Source organism: Petaurus breviceps, unplaced genomic scaffold (assembly GCF_028583685.1).
Source record: "Petaurus breviceps papuanus isolate PSGF00001 unplaced genomic scaffold, PetGlider_PUasm1.0 90808, whole genome shotgun sequence".
NCBI lineage: Eukaryota > Metazoa > Chordata > Mammalia > Diprotodontia > Petauridae > Petaurus > Petaurus breviceps.
The window spans coordinates 891,157-914,024 of NW_027187349.1; the positions used below are offsets into that span (position 1 = coordinate 891,157).

Consider the following 22,868-nt stretch of genomic DNA (forward strand, 5'->3'; position numbering starts at 1 on the left):
ACACACACACACACACACACACACACACACACACACACACACACACAGAACAGGCAAAACTTAGCATATTTCGTCATAGCTCTCTTTCTCCCTTCTTGCCTCAGGTCTTCCAGTGATTTCCATAGAATATAGTTTAACAATTCCAGGAAGACTTGTTAGCAATGGTAAAGTCTGGAATACTATCAGAAGAATCCTAAGTCCTAGTTCTGACTTTGTTGACCACTAACTGTCCAAATATAAAAAGTTTTGATGTAAAGAATCATTGCCCTCACTGACAAATCTTCAATCTGGTATTTGCCTGACCTTTCAATGCTTTAATTTTTCTACCTATGAAAGAGGATTAGTAATATCAACTCCCAAATCCTCCCTACCCCACAAGAAGACTGGCAGAATCAATTACCTTAAAATATAAAAGCATTTTAAAAGAAACATATCCTAAAAGTATAGAGTAGTGATAATGTTAATAACTACCCTTTTAAATCTCCTCCCTCCAGCTATGATTGCTTCTTAAGCTTCCAAGACAAAGCTGTCCTATTCTGTAGGGCTTTCTTAAAAAATAAACAAAAGAAATAAGAAAGGAAGGAAAAGATGGGAGGCAGGGAGCGAAGGAAGGAAGGATATCCTTCTAATTTTACTATGATAGAGAGTGGTTTGAGACTTTCTTCCACTTAGGCCTCCCTTCCACTTTTTCAATGAGTGGTTAAATCAGAGACCTCAGAATATAACTGAACCCAGCAAATTTTGTGCCATGAATTGAGCAAGTTCTATGTCATATGTTTGCAATTAGGCAACACATACAATTCAGATCCTGGGTTTGGTTTTTTTTTCCCATAATAGTTGCTATTTAACATATTTGTGGTTCATTCTGAATATAGTTGACAGGGGACATATAGCAACAGCCATTAGAAAGCTGCATTTTTTTATAATAAATTATGCCCTGTGGCATTATCATTTTGAGTCTAATTAGGTTTCTATATAATGAATATCACCCTATTCCTCACAAAAGAGAATACATATTTTGCTAACAGCTCTACAGAAACATGTTAATACATGCTGTCAGCTCTTTGGACTAATATATCAACTAGAAAATAGTATTAGGAAAACCATTTCAGGGAGGGGTAGGAAGAAGGAATAAAGAAAGGAAATGATCAAGGTTTATAGTTTAGTCATTTTCATTCGGGTCCAACTCTTTGTGACTCGATTCAGGGTTTGTTGTGGGTTTTTTTGGAGGGAGGAAGGCAGGGCAATTGGGGTTAAGTGACTTGCCCAAGGTCACACAACTATTAAGTGTGTCAAGTGTCTGAGGCTGGATTTGAGCTCAGGTCATCCTGACTCCAGGGCCAGTGTGCTATTCACCACCTAGCTGCCCCATTCAGGGTTTTCTTGGCAAGGATATTGGAGTGCTTTGCTATTTCTTTCTCCAACTCATTTTACAGATGAGAAAATTGAAGCACGCAGGGTTCAGTGACTTGCCCTGGGTAGTAAGTGTCTGGGGCCGGATTTGAACTCAGGAAAATGAGTCTTCCTTACTCCAGGACTAATTCTCTATCTATTATATTGCCTAGCTGCCCTGATGAAAGTTGGTCCAGAGAAAAATTTTGCCTTTACTCACTTAACAATTATTCACTGGCATAGATCTCAAAATTTCTCCTATGACTCAGTTTTGGAAACTCATGAAATCCTCAGCTCTGTCTTTCTCGATATCTATGACACATATAGGTATTGACCCCTTCAATCAGTAGAAAGTTCCAACTCTCTTTTCTGGGGTGACTATCTTCCTTGATTAATAGTAGCATCCAATAAGTCATACCAAAGAACAGTCAAAATAACCTTTGATAGGATGAGATGGGATATTATGTCAAGTCAATTTACCAGTACCAGCAGTGCTCCTTTCTCCATGTACAGAGCCTTCATTGTGCCCTTGGTTCATGATTACAGAGTTCAGACCAATGACATCAGTAAACACAGTCATGCAGCAGCATATTGCCCATTTTGGTGTAGGAGCTGCTTCTGTAAGGAAGACCACATGCAGCTGCGGGTGATGTCTGACAATAAGCTGGGGGCAAGGGACTGCTAGATGACACAGTGAATAGAGCACCAGCCCTGGAGTCAGGAGGACCTGAGTTCAAATCCGGCCCCAGACACTTGACACACTTAATAGTTGTGTGACCTTGGGCAAGTCATTTAACCCCAATTGCTCTCCCCCCCCAAAAAAAAAGCAAAAAAAAAATAAGCTGGGGGCAGCTGCTGCTAATTTCAGGCCCACTCTGAAAAGCAGCCCTGAGTATCCACTGTTGCTCAAGATTACTATACCAGCTTCTGTAGTTTTGCTGAGGCACAGTATAGCACAACATCATTCCAACATGATGACATAAATAAAGCCGTGGGATTGTCGCCTGTGTTGAGGTCCTAGTTTCGTCCCCTAGTCAACTTTTTTGTGAAGATGGCATGCTGTGTCTTTGGAAGGAGAACTCGGGGTATGTTTTTGTCTCTGTGTGTTTTAAGGAGAGTAGGGCTCTCTGGGAAGCCTTGACCAGTCTCCTAGTGACTGTGGTTTGCTGTAACAGACTGGTCATGAGTCCTGAACTGCTAAGAACAAAAGACCCACCTGTAGGAACAGACTCATCCCAACATAGGTTAAACTACAAATACCTGAGGAGTCAGGTATTTTCTTTCCTCTCAGAATACACCTTTGTTGTTGGTTGTCGAGTCATTTCAGTTATATTTGACTCTCTGTGACCCCATTTGGGGTTTTCTTAGCAAAGATACTGGAGTGGTTGGCCATTTCCTTCTCTAGCTCTTTTACAGATGAGGAAGCTGGGGCAAACAGGATTAAATGACTTGCCTAGGGTCATTTAACTAGTAAATGTCTGAGGTCAGATTTGAACTCATGAATATGAGTCTTCCCGATTCCAAGCCAAGGTCTCTATTTACTGCACTGCCTACCTAACCCAAAATACACCAGTGGTCACAAAAAGCTCAAGGTCTAAAGCCTTTAGGGTTGCCCTGGTTTTAGTTCCACAAATCAATTTGAAGAGAGCTTCCTGTACCTAGATGCAACCAGAGAGATACCTCAAGAGTTCATATCAGGTTTGAATTACTTCTCACCCTCCTTTCCCTCTTTCTAGTTCAGACTGATCCAGGATAGAAGAGATACAGAGGTACTAGAAGTTAAAGCTGTCAGTATTTCACTTTATTAGAATCCTCATTGTGGAAGAAAGCTTAAAACCTCACAAAGCCATTGTTTACTTAAAAAAAATGACAAATGTGGTCGTCTTCCACGATCTGTCGTTTTTTTTGTAGATTATCCTTGAGAAAACATCTTCCTCGCCACCTCTCCTTGCTTATCATCTGGACCCAGTCTATCATTCAGTAAGAAGTGAAGAAGGGATGCCGCAGTACCCAAAGGCACAAGCTTCAGCCATCCTGAAAGGTTCATTTAACAAGATAGCTGTTCTCTCCAGTGCTCTTACCTGGAAAAGATCAAAAGCACGTTGATATTAAGCATAGAGAGACCAGAAAGCTATGCTAGCTATTTCCAGTCAGAAGTAAGGTGAAGCAATAAGCAGGGTGATGAAATGAGGAATCCGGAGACCTCTTCCCAAATGGAAATTTCACATAGTGACTTCATTATTCTGTTTGTAATTTAGTTCTGGTAACATCAGAGAACCATTAGGATTGGAAGGGACCTTAGAGGTCATCTAGTCCAACCCCCTCATTTTACAGTGGAGGAAACTGAGTTCCAGAAAAGTTAAGTGATGTACCCAAGGTAACACAGGTGTGAAGTAGTGAATTTGGTATTCAAACTCATATCCTTAAATTCCACACCTTCATTGGATTGCACCAGGCTTCCTCCTCAAAAGCCTCAAGATCCACATAGGAGTATGTAAACAGATCACAACATACAACATAAATGGTTTTTTGTAATTTCCATGCCCCTTTCACTTCCACTCGTGCAGATAATTGAAAGTTGCCTGCAATGAAGCAAGCCAACGGATTTGAAGCATTTGTCCAGGAGAACAATTGTTCCTTCAGCATAGGACAAAAGGAGTAGATTAAAAAGGTGCCGATCGCCAGCGATTCACAATGAGCTTGTCAACTGGAAGAAATAAGGGCACTTTATGCTTTGTGCTGTATTTTGAGGAGAAAAAAAAACCTTTATGTTAGCATTAGGAAAGACAGGGTAGCATAGAGGGCACTCCTTAAGCCTATTTCTTCTGCATTGTGTTCTGCAGGTTGCTTTCTGGTGGACAAAGTTGACATAACAACAACACAAAAAAGGCCATTCCACCTTTCACCTGCTAATACATGAAGATTTGTGAGTTTGATTTATAGTCGTTGCTACTGTTCACAAATCATCTGCTTTTAGACTCAGAGTCTATCCAAAGGAAGTGTCTTAATGAATACCAAGTTCTTAAGGTGGTGGTGGTTGTTCCATTGTCTTCAGTCCTGGTCAGTTCTAAATGACACCATTTGGAGTTTTCTTAGCAAAGATACTGCAATGATTTGGCTTTTCCTTCTTCAACTCATTTGACAGATAAGGAAACTGAGGCATACAGGGTTAAGTGACTTGCCCAAGATCACACAGGTAGTAAGTGTCTGATGCTGGATTTGAACTCAAGTCTTCCTCACTCCAGGACCAAATGCACTATCATCCAGCTGTCTTGTATACTACAGAATACAATTTGTAGTAATATATTTTTTCATTACTGAAATACATATATGATCACAATACAGAAGAATAGATTATGGAGGGGACAGAAACAGTAATATTTTACTATATATTATATGTGTGTGTATATAATAATCATAAGTGATCTATATATTGTATTCATCTCTATGTATGTAGATGGTGTGACTATATTCACATATATATCTCAGTAATGAAAAAAGTGAGATTAGGGCCAAAGTTTCCTCATAGCTGAGAGGGTATAATGTTAATGGGATGTAAGATCTTCCTCCCCATTAATAGGCCTCACCTGGATTCCATTAAAGGAAGCCTGTTTAGGAGAAGCTTGCTTTGTAGGAAGGCTTTCACACCTTTTTGTTAATTTCTAATTAGGCTCTGAGTCAGGAGGGTTGTGAAGCTCCCTGGCTCTAAAAAAAGTATATATACTCTGAGGTTAGCATTTTGCTTTGGGGCTCACTCATTGGAAGAGTGTTCTTGTGATTTGACCAGATGAGACTCTGGGTTGCTCTTAAGGAGCCCCCTGGCTTTGAAAAACCAAGATGTTGGTGCTTCTCTCTCTGGTAACTATATGTGTATTGTCTTGGTCAGACAGTTGGATCTATCTGTTGAGCTGTGCTAATTTCTCAGTTAGAAGCCCTATCTATTGGTCTTTATTTCTCTGCTTGTATTTTCTCTGAAGTTCAGGGTACTGATTTTTCCCCTGAAGTAATGAATGTAATTAAATATTGTTGACCCCTTGGACAGCTATCTTTCCTAGTAAAGCAGATCTAAGAACCATCCAGGGTATGCCAGTGTGGTTACTGCTACAGAGTGTTCAGCCCTACAGAATGTTTTTATCAAAGGTCAAAAATTAGTGTTCTAGGAAGGGAGATTTGAAAGTATTTATCTTGTCAGTGGACCTGAAGTAAATGTTGAAAAAAAAAAAAGGTTACAGGCTTAAGAAAAAAATCCCTTGTCCACTGAATGAAGGGCTCATAAGCACAAAAAAGGAGGGTAGAACCAGAGTAAAGACAGATGAAGCCAGAAAAATGAAAGAGCTAGTGGGAGGGGGGAGGGAACAATGATAATAACTTCTACTTCTATAACATTTTATATATTATAGGATACTTGCACATATTGTACCCCAGAGATATAGCTAGATAGGAGGGAGGAAAAGTTGAGGAAATAGCAAGGGGAAAACAGGTTACTTTGTTTGTAACCTCACAAGATTAACATTCATTCAAAAAAAAATTCAGAAAGCTAGAACACTGAGCAAAATCTAGGAAAGATTAAATTTTAGGAGGAAAAATGCAAAGTCATACTTGGGTTCAAACATTCAGTTCTTCAAGTACAAGATGATAAAAGTGTGACTAATGGTTTTAGTCTGATAAAGATCTAGGAATTTTAGTAGACTGCAAGCTCAACATCAGTAAACACTTTGATATGATAATTAGAAAGTGCATAGTTAATACTAGGCTACAAAGAAAAAGGAATAATGTACAGAAATGGCCCAGCTATACTCTGCCCTAGTCACATCACAACTGGAGTTCCAGATTATAGGGCCCTCCCTTAAATACTTTGCATTTATTTTGTATAAATTTTGTATTTCTTTCTTCCTTTCTCTCTCCCTTTTCCCCTTATTCCCTTCCTCCTTTTCTTTCCTTCCTCCTTTCTTTTCTTCCTTCCCTCTTTTCTCTCCCTTCCTTCTTTCTTCCTTCCTTTTTTTCTTCCTTCTTGCCTTCCTATTTAATTCTTTTATTTCCTACTAGTATAATATAAACTCCCAGATAGCAGAGACTTTATTTTTATACCTGACACATAGTAGGCACTGTAGTGGTTGTTCAATGAACAAATGAAAGGGTATTCATTTTGGGGTGCCACATGTTAAGAAAGACATTTAAAAACTGAAAGGTGATCAGAACTGGGAAAGTGCTTCGAGGTCATGCTATGTGAGTCCTAATTGAAGGAACCTGTTCTATGTCCTGGAGAAGAGATCTGAGGTGGCATGATAACTGTCTTCTAACACTTGAAGGGCTGACATGAAAAAGAAATTCAATTTATTCCATCTTGTCACTGATGAAGGAACTAGTTGCAACCAGTGGAAGCTGTAGAAAGACAATTTTAGGTTCAGTGTAAAGAGAAAACTTAGAGCTGTCCCAAAGTAGAATGGGATGATTTGGGAAGGAGTGAGTTCTGTCTCACTGGAACTAGAGGTCCTTGATCAAAGACTGTATGACCAGACTTCATTGGGTATGTTGTAAGGTCTTATACAAGTACAGGTCAAACTTGATGACCTCCAAGGTCTCTTCCAAATGGGAGATACTATGATTATATGATGTTCTCTCACACTATCGGATGGAGAATCAGGATGCTGAAATCATCTGCAAATACTTTCAATTAGAGAACTCTTTTTTCTAACGAGGCATAGATTTCTCCACTCAACCACTGCCCTAACTTCCGTATGTACTTTTACTGGTTTTTTTTCCCCCACAGCTTCTTTTTTCTCTTCTCTACTTTGCACCAATTCCTTTACCTCCTCACTACCTTAATTCAAAGCCCTTTGCTCATCTAGTCATCATTGAACTCTAGAGTGAGAACAGGGAGCCTGTTGGTCCCAGAGCCTGGGTGACCAGTGATGAGTGGTCTGAAAACCTGGAGCTTTGGGCACCGTCCAGTTTGTCCTAGGGAAAGGAATAGGACAACCTCTTTGAAGCAGGACTTGCCCTGTTATTCTTGTACACATGGGTCAAGTAGTCCAAGACAAGAAATGTCCTGCCCAAAATATAATGTCCACTTCCCTTTCATTATTCAACCAATGTTTTTTGAGGTCCTCTGTTGTATAGGGCACCACTCTAGGCACTATGGGCCTAGATTAGTAAGATTACTAAGCTTCCTACCCCCAAGGATCTTTTAGTTTAGTATTACTTCACTTTCTTCATTCATTCAACAAATATGTATTGAGTTCCTGCAGTGTGCAGAGCACTCTGTTAGGCACTGGAACAGATGGAAAATTTGCGTGTGACAGAGTCCCTGCCTTCCTTGCAGTCTATTAGAGGGCTAAATCACAGTGCAAAATATCATTCAATAAGTGCATTAAGAAGTTGTAAAGCAAAGTGGCTGTGTGATATCTGAAGGGGAAAATCATTACCTGCCAGAGGGATCAAATTGATTATTTTGCAAGTGAGAGGCAATGTTTTGGGAAGATAGGGAGCCAGCCCCAGAGTCAGGAATCAACAAGTATATTTATTTATCAATCAATCAAGGATTTATCAAGGCCCTATTATGGGCCAGGCACTGTGCTAGGTACTGGGGATAGTTATGTATCTGGAGAAGTAAAATGACCTACCCACACCAGGTATTGCATATTTTTCATATTTGCATTTATTACACTTTTTTTACATGTTTTGCATGTATGTTGAACATATTTTGCACTGTATGTGTGTATGTTGTTCCCCTCTGCCTATCCTGATAGAATGTAAATTTCTTAAAGGTGGGGACCTAAAGTTAGGTTGAGGAGAAATATTGTCAGTCAATTTGAAGTTTCTAATCTAATCAGCTTTAGAATTGATCTAGAGCTGAACATTAAGAAGATTGATCCGGTCGCAGTATTCTAGATGGATTGGAAGGAAAAGAGAACTCAAAGTAAAGAGATTAGTTGGGAGGTTATTTTAATAGTTCCAGTATGACATAATAAGGGACAAGGCTAGGGTGTTGATAGTTCAAGTGCCAATGGAAAAAATAAGATAGGAAAGATACTAGAGTTATGTAGGAACAATTCAACAGAAATTTACAATCTTTTGGACATGTGGATTTGGGACAATAGAGTGCTCAAAGTCAAAGACAACCCAGAGGTCCATCTGAACTTCTCTTCTGGCTTAGCTTTACTAACTTCTTTGCATTTTCATGAATGTACAAAGTATATGTGGGGAAAAAATGTTATGTTTCCAATAATGGTGGGGCAGAGAATGCTTGTCCCATGTAGAACCAAGGTAGTGACATCATCTTTGCATATTATTAAAGCATTAAAAGATTGGCACAGTTAAAGGGGAAAGTGGCCAGAAATAGCACCCTCGAGACCTGTGGTATGTCAACCACATAGCGTCATCAGGGCTTTAAATTCAGTTAGTCTTTTTTTCCCAACTGAGCAAGACCTTGGGTTGAGGGAACTCCTGCTGAGAAACAATAATTTCAGCGTAACACAGCATTATCGTCCAATTAAAAGGATTACAGTCTTTTCTAATCACGAATTATTGTTCAGCTCTCCCTAAATGAAAAGGGTTTTCAATGGCTGGTAAATCAAATACTAATTGATTCCACATTTGTGGTAGCTTCTAACAGAAAGGCCTTTTTATCCCCAATTTGCATTCATTCTGTGACCAGCTAGTTTGAAAGGCACAGGACAGCACATTGTGTGGCATTCCACAATCAAGTACTCTGAATGAGAATGAGTTGGTTTGAATCCCTTAAAAAAAAAAAAAAAGTAGCGCCCATAGGGAAAGTAAAAAAAAAAAGTTTAAAAAGTCAGTCAGTCAACAGTTATTCATTAAGTACTTACTGTATCTCTGGTACTATGCTAAGCTCTGGGATGCAGAGAAAGGCAAAAACATGGTCCTTGCCCTCAAGGAAGGAACTCACATTTTAATGAGGGAGACAACATACAAATAATTATGTATATTCGAGATATACAGGGTGTAAATGGATGATTGTCATCTCAGATGGTGCCATCATGATTTCAAATTGCTTTCACCTTATGTTCTTTTCCTAAGAACAAACCCAGAGTGTTGAGTAGCTAGGCTCAAGGGACAATTTTGGTACAGATAGTTGATTGCCTTAAAAAAAAATGGAATGTGAGAAGCAGCATGATGTGGAAAGAGCTTGGTTGTTCCTCTACTGGCCATGTGACCTTAGTCAAGTCACTTTAATTTCTATACTTCATTTATTCTCTTTAAAACAGAGAATGTAGAACTTTATGAGCCCTAAGGTATCTTCCAGCTCTAAATGTCTGGGTTTCTATAAAAATAGGGAAGGCAGCTATCATGCTACTGTATACTATGCAGCTGCAGAAGGATTAATGGACCTTCCAAATTTCACAACTATGTTGCTCAGGTTTGCTAATTCAGTGATCTTCCCAAGACTTAGGATGCTTCCCTAGCCCAGCTAATGGGTTTCTGACAGGACTGCCTTCAGTGTCTCCTGTTATCAGATGAGGTTCACAACCTTGGCTTTTTTTGGAGAAAACAACTCTGAGCCTTTGAAAGCTTTCCATAAAGGTATAAGGAGAACAGTTTTTGCAAGCCTGTTGCACAGCTGAGCAGCTAGAGAAAATGATGCCTAAATGATTCTAGTTGGACTTCCAATCTTTAAAGAGTTTGTCATATACACAGTAGAGTGGTTCATGACCCTGGGCACATTGATAGGCACTCAGGTGACGCATATAAGTCATGTTTTCATATTCGTGCCTAAAGGTTACAGTGGCATCTCATTGATGAGGAAAACACAGTGACAGTTCCTTGAATCTAAATATTAAATTGCATAATGTGTTCATCTAGTAGCTGTGTTGAAAGAACAATAGGGGAAACTGCTGACATCTGCTGTCCCATCAGTGTCTTAACGGTGCATTGATAATTGCCTTTGTCTTGCTTTGGCTCCTAAAAAAAAAATGACTAAATGTACATTAAAAAAAATTTTTTGGAAGTCAGAAACAAGTCAAAGGACAAAAAGGTGCATAAGGACCTCTTGTAATTCTATGTAATTTTAGAATTCATGCCATCATATATGATAGTGCTGATGTACCTAAAGATGCCCTCATCCTGCAGCCTCCAGAAAGAAGATGAAACAGTGGTTCCTCTGACAGCTTCTCTTTGCCCGTTATTGAATCCAAGGAGTTCAAAGGGAAGAGTCCCACTCCCTGCACTTAGCACGGTGTCTAACATATAATAGGTGCTTCATTTGATTGATTAGCAGCAGTTCTACAATTTATACTCTTAGAGTTACCTGTAGGACTAAGAGGTTAAACAACTTGTCCAGAGTCACACAACCACCATGTGTCAAAGGTAGGACTTGAACTTAGATCTCTCTGACCCCAAGGTTGACTACCTGTCCACTTTAGACAGAAATACCATGACCCAATTTTCCAAACTGCAGCTGGGTGATCTCTCGAATACTCAGATTGTGTGATGTCATCAATTTAAGAGTTCTCTCCAACAATATAGATTTTGACCTATTTGACTGTGCTATATGCCTCTTATCCGTGTTCTCCCATAGCTTCTCCACAGAAACACCATTTAGCATGCAAGAAGTTTTCCTCCATTTCTCTGGTGGATAACTCCAGCTGCCTATCTCTCATCTCAATTCCATTTTATGTGTCTCTTACAACATAATCAACCTATCTCATCTCCCCATCATACATTTCCTTCAAGCTGGGTAGTGACACTTATAAATCCACTCAAGGAAACCATTCAATGATAGGTGTAATAGGTCACTCAGTTTGCTGTCAGACAGTTTGTTGTCTTAGTTTCTGGATCATGATTAAGTATCCTATAGGTTTTAGCCCCTCACTAGAAACAGGGGTGTGTGTGTGAAGGGTGGAGAGGGGTCTCTGCTATTGTCCAGTATGTGTTGGTGGTGAGGAGCCCTCCAGGGATGCTATTTACTGTTGTAGGAGGCTTTAGCCTCAGGGTACCTCCCAGCCCTGGCTTTGAATAGATGGTCTGCTCCTGCTACCCTGACAGTCAGTCCTACAAATGGGGTACTTGTGGGTGGATGCTGCTCCATAACTGGGTCCTTGCCCAGGGGTTGATTTTAATTCTTGTTCCCTCTTCCCTCTTATTCATAGGATTCTAGACCTAGAGATCAAGAGCTGGGAAAGACCTTAAAAGCCGCTTGTCCAAACCCCTCATTTTATAGGTGAGGAAACCAAAGCATAAGGGAGTTGTTTTTTACCATACAGTTTGCTCTCTTCATTTAGATAGATACACACACATACATGTATGTGTATGTGTATATCATTGATGCTTATTCATTTGTTTGTGAACTGTTTTGTTTCTATGAAGTAATATCATATTAGGTCTTAGAGGGTAGATACTATTTTATTTTTTCCAATTACATGTAAAGATTATTTTCAACATTAATTTTTATAGAAATTTGAGTTTCATTTTTTTTCTCCCTCTCTCCTTTCCTTCTATTCTCCTCCTGAAGATGGCAAGTAATCTGATATACATATACAGTCATGTAAATATTTGTGCGTTAGTCAGGTTGTGAAAGAAGAAAGAGAACAAAAAGGAAAAGCCACCCAAAAAAACCCCAAAAAGTAAAAATGGTATGCTTCAATCTGCATCCAGACTCCATAGTCCTTTGTCTGGATGTGGAAAGAGTCTTTTGGGCCTGACTTGGACCATTGTAGAGAAGATCCAAGTCTATCATAGCTCATCCTTGTACAATGTTGCTGCTAGTATACAATGTTCTCCTGGTTCTGCTCACTTCACTCAGCATCAGTTCTTGTAACTCTTTCCAGGTCGTTATCTTCTTTATATTGAAGAGAGTAAAACAAAATCCATTCCTGTGGATGAGATAACTTTTAAAAATTTTCCTATGACTAAGAAAATGAAATCTGGGATAAAGACATACTGCATAGTCTAATACCCTACTTGTCTTTTTAATTACAAATTTTGTGATGTTAACTTTAGTGTGGACCTTATAATTACTTTACATTAAACATTACAGTAAGTCATAAAAAACAATCAAATATATACTTGGATAAAGAAGGCTGCTCAAGCCCCTAGGTCTGCATAGCTCGCCAGACCTTAAATCCATTTCTCTCCCCACTTTGGCACTGAATCCTGAGACACATTATTCTTTTGCTTCCTGGAATTCATAATTTCCTGGGTTTTCAGTCTTTTCTGCACATTCCACAGCTCTCTCCTATCCTTGAGGGGTGTAGGGAGGGAGGGGAAACAATAGAAGGGGAAAGGAAGAGAGGGGTTAGTTAAAGGGGGACCAAAATGTGGTATACCTCGAGTGTTACCTTGAATCCATGTCATTTTGACATAGCTATTAGCTAATAGTGGAATCATTTTGCTATTTATAGAATTCCTCTGAAGCACTTAAGAGATTAGGATAGAAAGTGTCACATTTACTTAAATGCTTTCATGCTGTTGATTTCTTATGAGCTGCTAGAACTCAGCCTGCAATGACAACAGTGCTCCTTTATGAAGATGGTTGTTGAAGGAAGATTTAATGAGCAACAGGAGCCCCCCCAAAAAATAAAATAGGGAGTGCCCATTCCAAAGGCTATGATTTCTGTTGTTGCTATTTTCCCCTGAGAATTTTCCATAGTTTTTACATATAAGAACCAATAATAGCTTTTTTTTTTTAAGCAATGTAAAATTGGTTTATGGTACACTCAGTCATCTTGCCTTACAGTAATAGTGTGTTTGATGATGATGATGATAGCTAATATTTATACCGTATAATGCTTACTGTGTGCCAGGCACTATTATACCAAGTGCTTTACAAATAATATCTCATTTGTTCTTCACAATAACCCTGGGAGGTAGGTGCTATATTATCACCATTTTACAGTTGAGGAAACTAAGGCAGAGGTTAAGTGACTTGCCCAAGGTCTTACAGTTACCGTCCAAGGCTGGTTCTCTATCCACTGTGTCACCTAGTTATCCCAATAATCAATGATCGTGATGAACATAAGCAAAAGGACCACCATGAGGACAATTTTGAAAATTCGAATTAATTTTTAGTTAAAAATCTATCTTTTTATCCAACCATTTCCCCATCCCCTTGAAAAAAAAATCCTCATAATAAATGTGCCTGATCAAACCACAATGCCATCTTAGTCTTCTGTCAAAAATATGTATCTCCTTCTGTACCCTGAGTCCATGGTATTTTGTCAAGAGAGCTTCTTCTTTAGGCCTCATAGTTATCATGAAGGCAATTGTAGCTCATGCAACCATGCTTATTCTAGAAGATGAAGAGGCAGAGAAATGGTATGAAGGACTTAATAAGGTCCTCCAGACGAGTCAGCACAAATATTGCTGCCTGGTAGCGTTAGTGCAAAGATGGGCATAGGAGAGTATGGCAAAAAAAAATTTTTTTTCTTATTTATGACTCACCATTTTCTTTATTTGTGCAAAATAGTGAATAATCATACCCTGGCTGGGAAAAAGGGGAGTTTTAGCTTTAAACAAGTCCTTCTGTTCTGAAGCATCTATTTTGAAGGCTTGGGACCAGCAGCTTTAGCCCCAGCATCTTTGGGTTTGGACTCGGCAGGCTTAGCAGCCTTAGAATCAGACTTGGCTGCCTTGGGATCAGACTTGGCAGCCTTAGAATCAGACTTGGTGACCTTGGGGTCAGACTTGGTGGCCTTAGCATCAGATTTGGTCCTTGGGGCCAGATTTGGTAGCCTTGGGATCTGACATACTGACTTTGGTGGCAGACTTGGCAGCCTTGGGGTCAGTGGGCTTGGTAGACTTGGGGTCAGTGGTTCTGGCAACCTTAGAGTCAGGCTTTGTGATCCTGGAGCCTGGACGTTTGATGCCGATCCTAGGACCTGGACGCTTGGTAGCCATCTTGTGGCCAGCACGCCGGGTGCTGGCCTTGGGGATCTTGTGCCTGAGGAGCTTGGCTTTGCAGGCCTTGGTGCTCAGGGCCTTGATGGCCTCTGCTCGGGCCTTGATGGCTTTGGCGTTGTTGGCCTGCATCTTCTTCAGCCCCTTCTTATTGTGTTTCTTGGCAAAGCGCATGTTTCTCAGAAACTTGGGGTCAACCCCTTTCAGAGACTCGTATCTCTGTGACCTAGGTTTCTTGATGCCATTTCTGTGCCATTTTCGTGATTGGTTGTGAGTGGTATGGTTCTTAGACTTAGCCATCTTTATACCGCAGCCTGCGCTAACAGGCACTCCACCAACCAGAAGAGGCCAAAGGGAGAGAGAAAGAAAAAAAAAAATTTTAAATTAAATTGGAAAACATGGTTCAAGATTAAGAAATGGAAGAACCTTAATCCCATTCCTTCCCTCTCTGATCTGTTCTCCTTAGAACTGCCAAAGCAATTTTCCTTCCCTGTTCAATAAACTCCAGTAGCCCCGTTGCTTCAAGGAAGAACACCGACTCTTCTATTTGCCATATCAAACCTCTCTCAGCCTGGCTTTAACTTACTTTTCCAGCTTTATTATTTATTACTTCTTTTCTCAAACTCCACCGGCTTTCTTGCTATTATTCACACAGAATGTTCCATCTCTCTGCCTTTGCCTTTGTCCTCATGTCTAGCAAAGGGCGACAATCTTTCTCCTTACCTCCCCCTCTTTGCATGTCTAGTTTCATTCAAAGCTCAACTCAAGTGCCACCTTCTCCATGAAGTCATTTTCCCTCAGCTGTTAGTGCCTCCTCTACCACAGTTACTTTGTGTTTATTTCACAATTACATATAAAGTTTTCAACATTAATTTTTATGAGATTTTGACTTTCAACTTTTTTTCTTCCTCCCTCCCATCTCTCTTCCCCAAAATGGCAAGCAATCTGATATAATTTATACATGTGCAGTCATGTAAACATTGCCACATTAGTCATGTTGTGAAAGAAGAAACAGAACAAAGGGGGAAAACCACATTCACACACCAAAAAATGAAAATAGTATGCTCCCTGATAGAATGTATGCTCCTTAAGGGCAGAATCTGTTTTCCCTTTATCTCTAGCACCTAGAACAGTACCTCTCATGCACTTAATTGATTGGATCTAAAAGCTTGAAGCTTATATACACAGAAGGGTTGGCCCGAGTCTTAAAGCAAACCAAGGATTCTCAGAGTTGCAAGTAAGCAGGGAAACCATTCCAGGCAGTGCAAAGAAACAGATGAGAGATGGATAGCATTGTATGTGAGGAACAGCTGTTTTTTTTAGAGCATGTCAAGGGTAGTAATGGGTAATAAAGCTGAAAAAGATACAATGGGACACCAGGTTGTGAAGAGATTTAAATGCCAAATAGTTTATATTTGATGCTAGAAATAACAGGGAACACAGGATGTTATTGAGTAGGGAAGTGGAATAGTCAGACGCACTTTGGCAGCTACGTGTAAGATGGATTGGAATGAAGGAGAGACTTATGGCAGAGAAACCACTTGGGAAATTGGCGATGATACACCAGTAGATAGCTACAATGGTAGCTATGTGTATAAAGAGGAGATAGATTTAAGAGCTATTATGGAGATAAAAATGATAAGCTGTCTCAAAGACATGAGTCTCCTGCTGCCAGCCCTTTCTCTGGTTCTAATCTTTGCTGCTGCTATATCTGATCTCTGCCCCTGTTTCTTCTATCTACTACCCTGGTTTTCTACATTGTTTTTTCTTTCTTGTTTTTCTCTTTTTCCTGTTTATTTTCCATTTCTCAGTTTATATAACAAAAGCATGGTTGGGGGTAAGTTTGAGGTGTAATTTCAGACTTTTGTGTCTCATGGATATTTTAATCACTGCTTGCCAGTCAAAGGTTCACTGTCAGAGATGCTTTTTAAAAAATCCTCTTAGGGGGCGGCTAGGTGGTGCAGTGAACAGAGCACCAGCCCTGGAGTCAGGAGGACCTGAGTTCAAATGTGGCCTCAGACACTTGACACACTTACTAGCTGAGTGACTTTGGGCAAGTCATTTAACCCCAATTGCCCTCCAAAAGGCAAAAAAATAAAAATTAAAAAAAAATCCTCTTCTAAACATCTAAGTTTGCTAGAAACACTTCAGAACCTTGTTCCATCCTACCTTTACAGTCTTATTACACCTTAAAATCCTTCTATATACTCTTAAGATCAAGGGACATTGACCTCCTTTCTCATAGTGGTTTCTCATAGAAGACACTTCATCTCTGCGTCTTCGGTTCTCTGGCTTCCTCCAAGTCACACACAAAGTCCTGCCTTCTCCTAGAAGCTTTTCCCCGTCCTCTTCAGTCTTAAGACCTTTCCTCTATTGATTATCTTCAGTTCACCCAGCATATGTTTTGATAGTATACAATTGTTTGCACATCATTTCCACCATTAGAATATGAGCTCCTTGAGAGCAGGTACTGTTGTCGGTTTGGTTTTTTTGGTCTTTCTTCATATCCCAGCAGTTAGCATAGTGCCGCTGGCACATAGTAGGCACTTTAAAAGTGTTTTTTGACTGATTGGACAGCTAGATGGTACAATGAATTGAGCACCAGCCCTGAGTCAGAAAGACCTGAGTTTAAATCTAGCCTCAGACATTTACTAGCTATGGGACCTTGGGAAAATCACTTGAACCTATTTGCCTCAGTTCCTTATCTGTAAAAAGAAGCTGGAGAAGAAAATGATAAACCACTCCAATATCATTGCCAAAAAAATCCTCCAGATGGAATCATGAAGAGTCAAACAGGGCTGAAACAACTCAAGGACAACAAAATTGACTAATGAACTGATTGACATCCGGACTAGTGAGTTTCCAGATCAGAGCAGATAATGCCTCCCACCTGTGTGTCCTGACATAGAATGAGAGCTGACAGAGCTGGCAACCATTGATTTCTGCTCCTTACTACCTCGTATGCCCATCCATGTTGGTAATGCCTCAGCTAATGGTAGCATGGCAAGGCATGACATTTTATGGAGCAAGTTACTCCTTTTTCTGAACTAAATATGAATAATCTCAAAACCTGGGGGAAAAAAATCAATGGTAATGTTTTATAACTTGATTTATAGCTGCTCTCCTTAGATGCATTAGAAAGACATGAATATTTACTTTCTTTTGTCTATAATTTATTGATGAGGATGCATATTGTAGTTTTAAACTTCCAGATCCATGGTGTATATTATTTTACCTGAGAAACAGAATTTTTAAACACTTATGGGTTAGAAGAGCTCCCCTGTCTTTTCAAACCACTACAGTCCTGTTTCTTTATTGATTTAACTGGTATCGTAGAGAACACCAGACTTCTCTCCTTTACATATTACAGACACATAATGTGGATTGCTAGATTTCCTCTGGAGTGACAAGCAATGTGGACTCAGGGGGGCTTCTCAGAGGTAGCCCTTTCAATAAGTTATCCTCTATGTAGTCAATCAACAAGCATTTATTAGGTGTTTACTATGTGCCACATATTGTGCTAAGTGTGAGGGATACAAAGAGGGGCCAAAATATGGTACCCATCCTCAAGGAACTCACATCCTAATGAGGAAGACAAGATAACAAGATATATAGAGTTTAAATGGAAAATAATCTTAGAATTATCATAGGAGAGAGTTCTGGGACCTACCCCAATGCAGACCAAAGGTACATACCCTACCCTGGTGCTACACTGTCTGAAATGGCACCATTATAGATGTATTCCTTAGGGTTCTTCTTCCAAGCATTTATAATGGAATGGACTAAAATAATAATGCAATAGACTGTGGGAGGGGAAAGGGAAAGAGGAACCCAACAAAAAATAAGGCGTTAGGGATATGGCCAGAGACACTCTGCTCCTAATAGAAAAGATCTGAGGAGTGGAGAGCCCTGGGTGCCTCATGAGAGGGAAGGGATCACTAAAGAAGGACAGGATTCAAAAGAGGGAGGGAAGAGACAGGGAACAAAGTTGGTTGACTTCACAATTACCTTGGTGTCCAGCCTTGCAGATAACTATAATTAGCATAAGAATCCTCCTGTAGATAGCCACAGCATCTGGTCTTTGAAGGAACCTGGGGATACTAGGCTCTGAGCATAGGAGATTTCAGAAGATTTCAGAATTTAGTTCTGGAACTGAAAATATAAACTGCTGGGAGCACAGAATTGTGTGTTCCCAGCTATTGACATAAGTGTTGTTGATCTAGAGAGCCTAGATGACCAAAGTGGATGGGAGTTCTTGTGTCTGAAGGGCAGGCAGCAAGCCCTCTAAAGAGAAAGGAATAATAGTCATACAATTATTTTTCAGGAAATCAGTAAGTATTTAATGAGTACCTGCTGTCTGTTAGCGGCATAATAGTCATAGCATTCATATGATACTGTAAGATTTACAAAGTATGTGCCCACTACAGTTCTGTGAGGTATATTGTACAATTAGGATTATCCTCATTTTACAGATTAGGAAACTCAGATATGAAGAGGTCGGAGCAAGGAGCTGTAATGAAAACAGCATTGGTTTGGGAATTTGGAAAGTCTTAGATTTGGATATCAGTTCTTCTCATTACCTCATGACCCTAGGCAAACCATTTAGCCCCTCTGAGGCACAGTTTCCTCATCTGTAAAATGAGGATCTAATACCTGAAGTAGATGTCTTACTGGGTTATTGTAAAGAAAATGCTTTATAGGGGCAGCAAGGTGGCGCAGTGAATAGAGCACTGGCCCTGTTGTCAGGGGACCTGAGTTCAAATACTGCCTCAGACATTTAAAAAAAAAACTAGCTGTGTGACCTTGGGCAAGTCACTTAACCCCAATTGCTCTCCCCCCCCCCCCAAAAGAAAGTGCTTTATAAATCTTAAAGCACTAAGAAAAATGTGTTATTATTAGTAAGGGACTTGCTCATGGTCATACTGTTAGGAATAGTGGCAGGACTGAAATTGTGCAATGATAAACCATGATAATGATGATGGTAGCTAGTTTGTATAGAGCATTTTAACTTTTTCAAAGAGATTTACAAATATCTCATTTTATCTTTATAACAATCTTGGGAAGCAGGTGCTATTATTATCCCCATCTTACAGATAGGGAAACTGAGATAGAAATCAAATTACTTTGGGCAAAGCACATGGTATCCACTTTCTGCTAGAGAAATGATAGACTTAAAATGCAAAATGAGATATATATTTATTTTTGTACATGGTCAAAATGAGAATCTATATATATATGTTATTTATATTTACATGTTTTATACACACAGCTATGGTATACATATATTTGTTAGGAGGTTTTTATTTTTATTTTTTACTTCAATGGGGGAATGATGGACTAAAATGCAAAATGAGACACTTAAAATGTTTTTTGGATATGGTCAGTATAGGAATTTTTTATTTTATATATACATATGTTTTATTTGTGGTTTTTTGATTGTTCAAATAGGGGTTGAGGAAGTAGGACAGACATATAAAATAAACAAATGAAATGGAGGGGAGAAAGGACACGAGTGAGATAAGTCCCAATATGATTATGTGCTGACTGATATAATATAAGCTGTCATTGCTGCAAGTGCCCAGAACTAGATGATTGTAGTACAGAAATAGATGAGGCCCAGAATGATCAGAGAAGGCTTTGTGAAGATTTGCTTGATCTGGATCTTGAAAGATAGGCAGGATTTGAAATGAATTGAGGAAAGAGAAGAGGGCATTTCAGTCATGGGTACAGCATGAATACGGTTGCAGAGCATTGCATCCTTACAGCACAGTGAAAAGGCTGGCCAGAGAGGAGCAAAGGGCGAGTGTCAGATGCCAATATTGTCAGAGAGGAGTAGGATCAAATTAAGAGCCTTGAAAACCAAGCAGAGGAGTTTACACTTCACATAGTCGGAGGTAGGAAGCTAATAAAAGATTTAGGGAAAGACAGTGACATGATCAAAATGATTTTAGTCTGGCAGTGATATATACAAAAGATATATTAAAATAGAGAGAGACCCTGAATTCCAAGAGGCTGGTGTGCTATTTCCAGGTATGACGAGAAATCAGCAGTATTGAATAAAATGCTGTTGACAGAAATAATATGGTTATGGATTCAAAGTTTTGCAGTGGAAATAATACATAATGTCTTTGTTGTTGTTAAATTTTTAAACCCTCATTTTTTAGATAACATTTTAAATTGTGTGAATTTTCCCTTTTCTTCCCAATTTATTTCCTTGACTTTAAATCACTGTGCTGGAAGCTGTGGTGTGTTTTTTTTCTGTTTGGTCTATTGTTGGTCTCTCAGGTTTCCACACATATTTGATCAGCTCCAATCAAACTACAAATGAAGATGTAAGTGACTTTATGGGAAGTGTGCATGTTTATGTTGATTAGAACTGAGGTAGGGAAGTATGGGTGATTTTGATTTTATTTTTCTGGGGTTGTTGTTTGAGTGGTTTCAGTTGTGTCCAACTCTTCATGACCTCATTTGGGGTTTTCTTGGCAAAAATACTGCAGTGGTTTGCCATTTCCTTCTCCAGCTCATTTTACAGATGAGGAAACTGAGAGAAACAGGGTTAAGTGACTTGCCCAGGGTCACACAGTACAGGCCATTTAAATTTTGCTCCTTTTGAAAGAAACAGGAATTAGTCAAAGATAATTTTACATTATTCCCTATACTTCACCTATTTGAATCACTAAACATTATCTTGTACTCGTGTATAAGTAAGTTCACCCCAAGGTCTGGCCAGAAGGCCCCTAATACAGAGCACTAAAGGGAAGGGGAGGAGGTTGACTTTATGATTTAAAAATCAAGAGATATGCTACATCTCAGAGGAAGCATACAGAAATGAAAAACAGTCATCCTTGTAGTCAGGAAAACCTGTGTTCAAATCCTGCTTCTGACACATACTGGCTATGTGACCCTTGGAAAGTCATTAACCTCTCAGTGTTTTAAGCAGCTCTTTAAGACTAGAGGTTGTAGAATAGGAACCAATTATACACTGATCAATGGAATTTCCTCATTCAGAGTGCCCTATGTCAATGAAATCAGAGGACTACTACAAAAAAGAAACAAAACTTTGCATCTATTTAAAATGGAGAAACGATTGCAATGTGACATCACAGAATAAAAATGTGAATACCATCTCTGTTCTATACCTCTATCTAAATGCTGAGATGGATTGTCTTGTTCCTGTTTTTAATTAAACCTCTTATCCAAGTTTATCTTTCTCAGAATACTGAAAGATGTTACAATAAGGGCATTAAAAAGTAATTTTGGAAGATATTTCTCAAGCCAGACTGAACACTAACTTTAAAAAAAATTATTACAGGAGCATTTATAAACACATGAGAAAAATAGCTAAATGGAATCTACCAGGTTAGCCTAAAAGAAGACATGTGAAAATTGATAGAGATGTAAAATAAGCTTTTGAAAATTAAAACATGATACATTAATTCAGGAATTATAATATTGTGTGTTTTCTATGGACTCTATCATTGGAAACCGCAAGAGACATTCTTTGTGATTCTTAGACAGATGTTACAGAACAGACTACTGGGACAATACTTTGAGCCAGGATTCTTCCAGTATATAAATTACTTCCTGGAAGAAACATTAATCACTTTGGGGAGCTATATCAACTCTATCTGCCATCTATTTAACTATCGATTGCTTTAGAATACTAAATGCAAGCCTGAAAAAAATTATTTTTACCTTTAAATGTCATGTGATAGGAATATAAAGTGAAAGCTATTTATGAAGTCTCTTTCTACCTTACCTAACTCAATTACTCAAAATTTAAAATTTAGGATTCCAAGATTTGGGAAAAGTGTACTTCATGGTTTCTCTTATGACAATAGCAATATCTATGCAATATCTATAAGCAATACCCTGAAAGACCGTTTGCCTAAACTGTGACTTCAATAAAAGGAATACCATATTGATAAATTATCCATGTCTTTCAGATTAAAGGATCTTGGTCAAATAAAAGAGGTAAAGAAAATTATAATCCCTACAGCTATGGAAACATCATTACAAATTGTTGTGCTGCCCTCTGTGGGCCTATCTCTCCAAGGTAAGCTTTCCAAAAAATCACCTCCCCTGAAAGGGATGATTTCATTATAGATCTCAGACTTTATACGTAAATAAATTAAATCCTTTACCTGTAGCTGTACAGGGCAAAATGAAATGGTGATGTGATTATCTGAAGATTTTGATCTAAGTAGACAACCAAAGGTAGAATATTTTTTTAAGACATAAATTACCTAGTCCAGCTGTCTGTTTCACTTAAATTCACCAGATGATTGTGAGATTCCTACTTTGGTTTTTCTAATGTAGGAAAAAATTTTTATGAAATGGAATAGAAATTTGTTTTTTTGTTTTATAGAATCAGTGTCAAACATAAAAACTAAGCCCCTAAGGCATAGTAAGTCCTCTGTGATGTGATTAATCATGAAGTCAACAAGTATTGATTTCCTCCCCTGTGCCTGGCACTGTGGTTATGGTAAGAAGTTGCCCCAGGCCAGAAGAAACTTAACATTTGGTCGAAGAGATAAGATTATTATATATTAAATTACTGGAAAACCACAAGAGACAGCAAATAATCCAGTATATCGTGGTACAAACTGTATATGCTG

At 39.0% G+C, this 22,868-nt stretch overlaps 2 protein-coding genes across 8 annotated transcripts in view; one reads left to right on the forward strand and one right to left on the reverse strand.

The window, feature by feature from the left end:
* Positions 1 to 22,868, forward strand: part of ZDHHC14 (zinc finger DHHC-type palmitoyltransferase 14) — a 359,116-nt gene that overhangs the window by 303,065 nt on the left and 33,183 nt on the right. For all 5 annotated transcript variants that reach the window (XM_069070302.1, XM_069070299.1, XM_069070301.1 and 2 more), the window contains exons 6-7: positions 20,480 to 20,582; positions 22,197 to 22,306. In XM_069070302.1, the coding sequence (XP_068926403.1) occupies positions 20,480 to 20,582; positions 22,197 to 22,306 (213 nt within the window). The remainder of the gene's footprint in view (positions 1 to 20,479; positions 20,583 to 22,196; positions 22,307 to 22,868) is intronic.
* On the reverse strand, positions 13,837 to 14,621 carry LOC138147761 (large ribosomal subunit protein eL29-like). Of its 3 annotated transcripts, none has more exons than XM_069070306.1 (2): positions 14,107 to 14,621; positions 13,837 to 14,024 (listed from the first exon to the last, which is right to left on the reverse strand). In XM_069070306.1, the coding sequence occupies exons 1-2, from the start codon at positions 14,548 to 14,550 to the stop codon at positions 13,890 to 13,892; spliced, it is 579 nt and encodes a 192-aa protein (XP_068926407.1). In that variant the 5' UTR covers positions 14,551 to 14,621; the 3' UTR covers positions 13,837 to 13,889. The 3 variants fall into 3 exon arrangements, with proteins under 3 accessions (XP_068926407.1, XP_068926405.1, XP_068926408.1); XM_069070304.1 differs by having other exon boundaries at positions 13,837 to 14,045; XM_069070307.1 differs by having other exon boundaries at positions 13,841 to 13,982.

What these genes read in the sequence shown, in the direction of transcription:
- LOC138147761 (XM_069070304.1), bottom strand. Translation starts at nt 14,550, where the DNA reads ATGGCTAAGTCTAAGAACCATACCACTCACAACCAATCACGAAAATGG. An exon ending in CTGCCAAGTCTGCCACCAAA is followed by an intron (nt 14,046 to 14,106) that starts GTCAGTATGTCA and finishes TCTGATGCTAAG; the next exon opens with GCCACCAAGTCTGACCCCAA.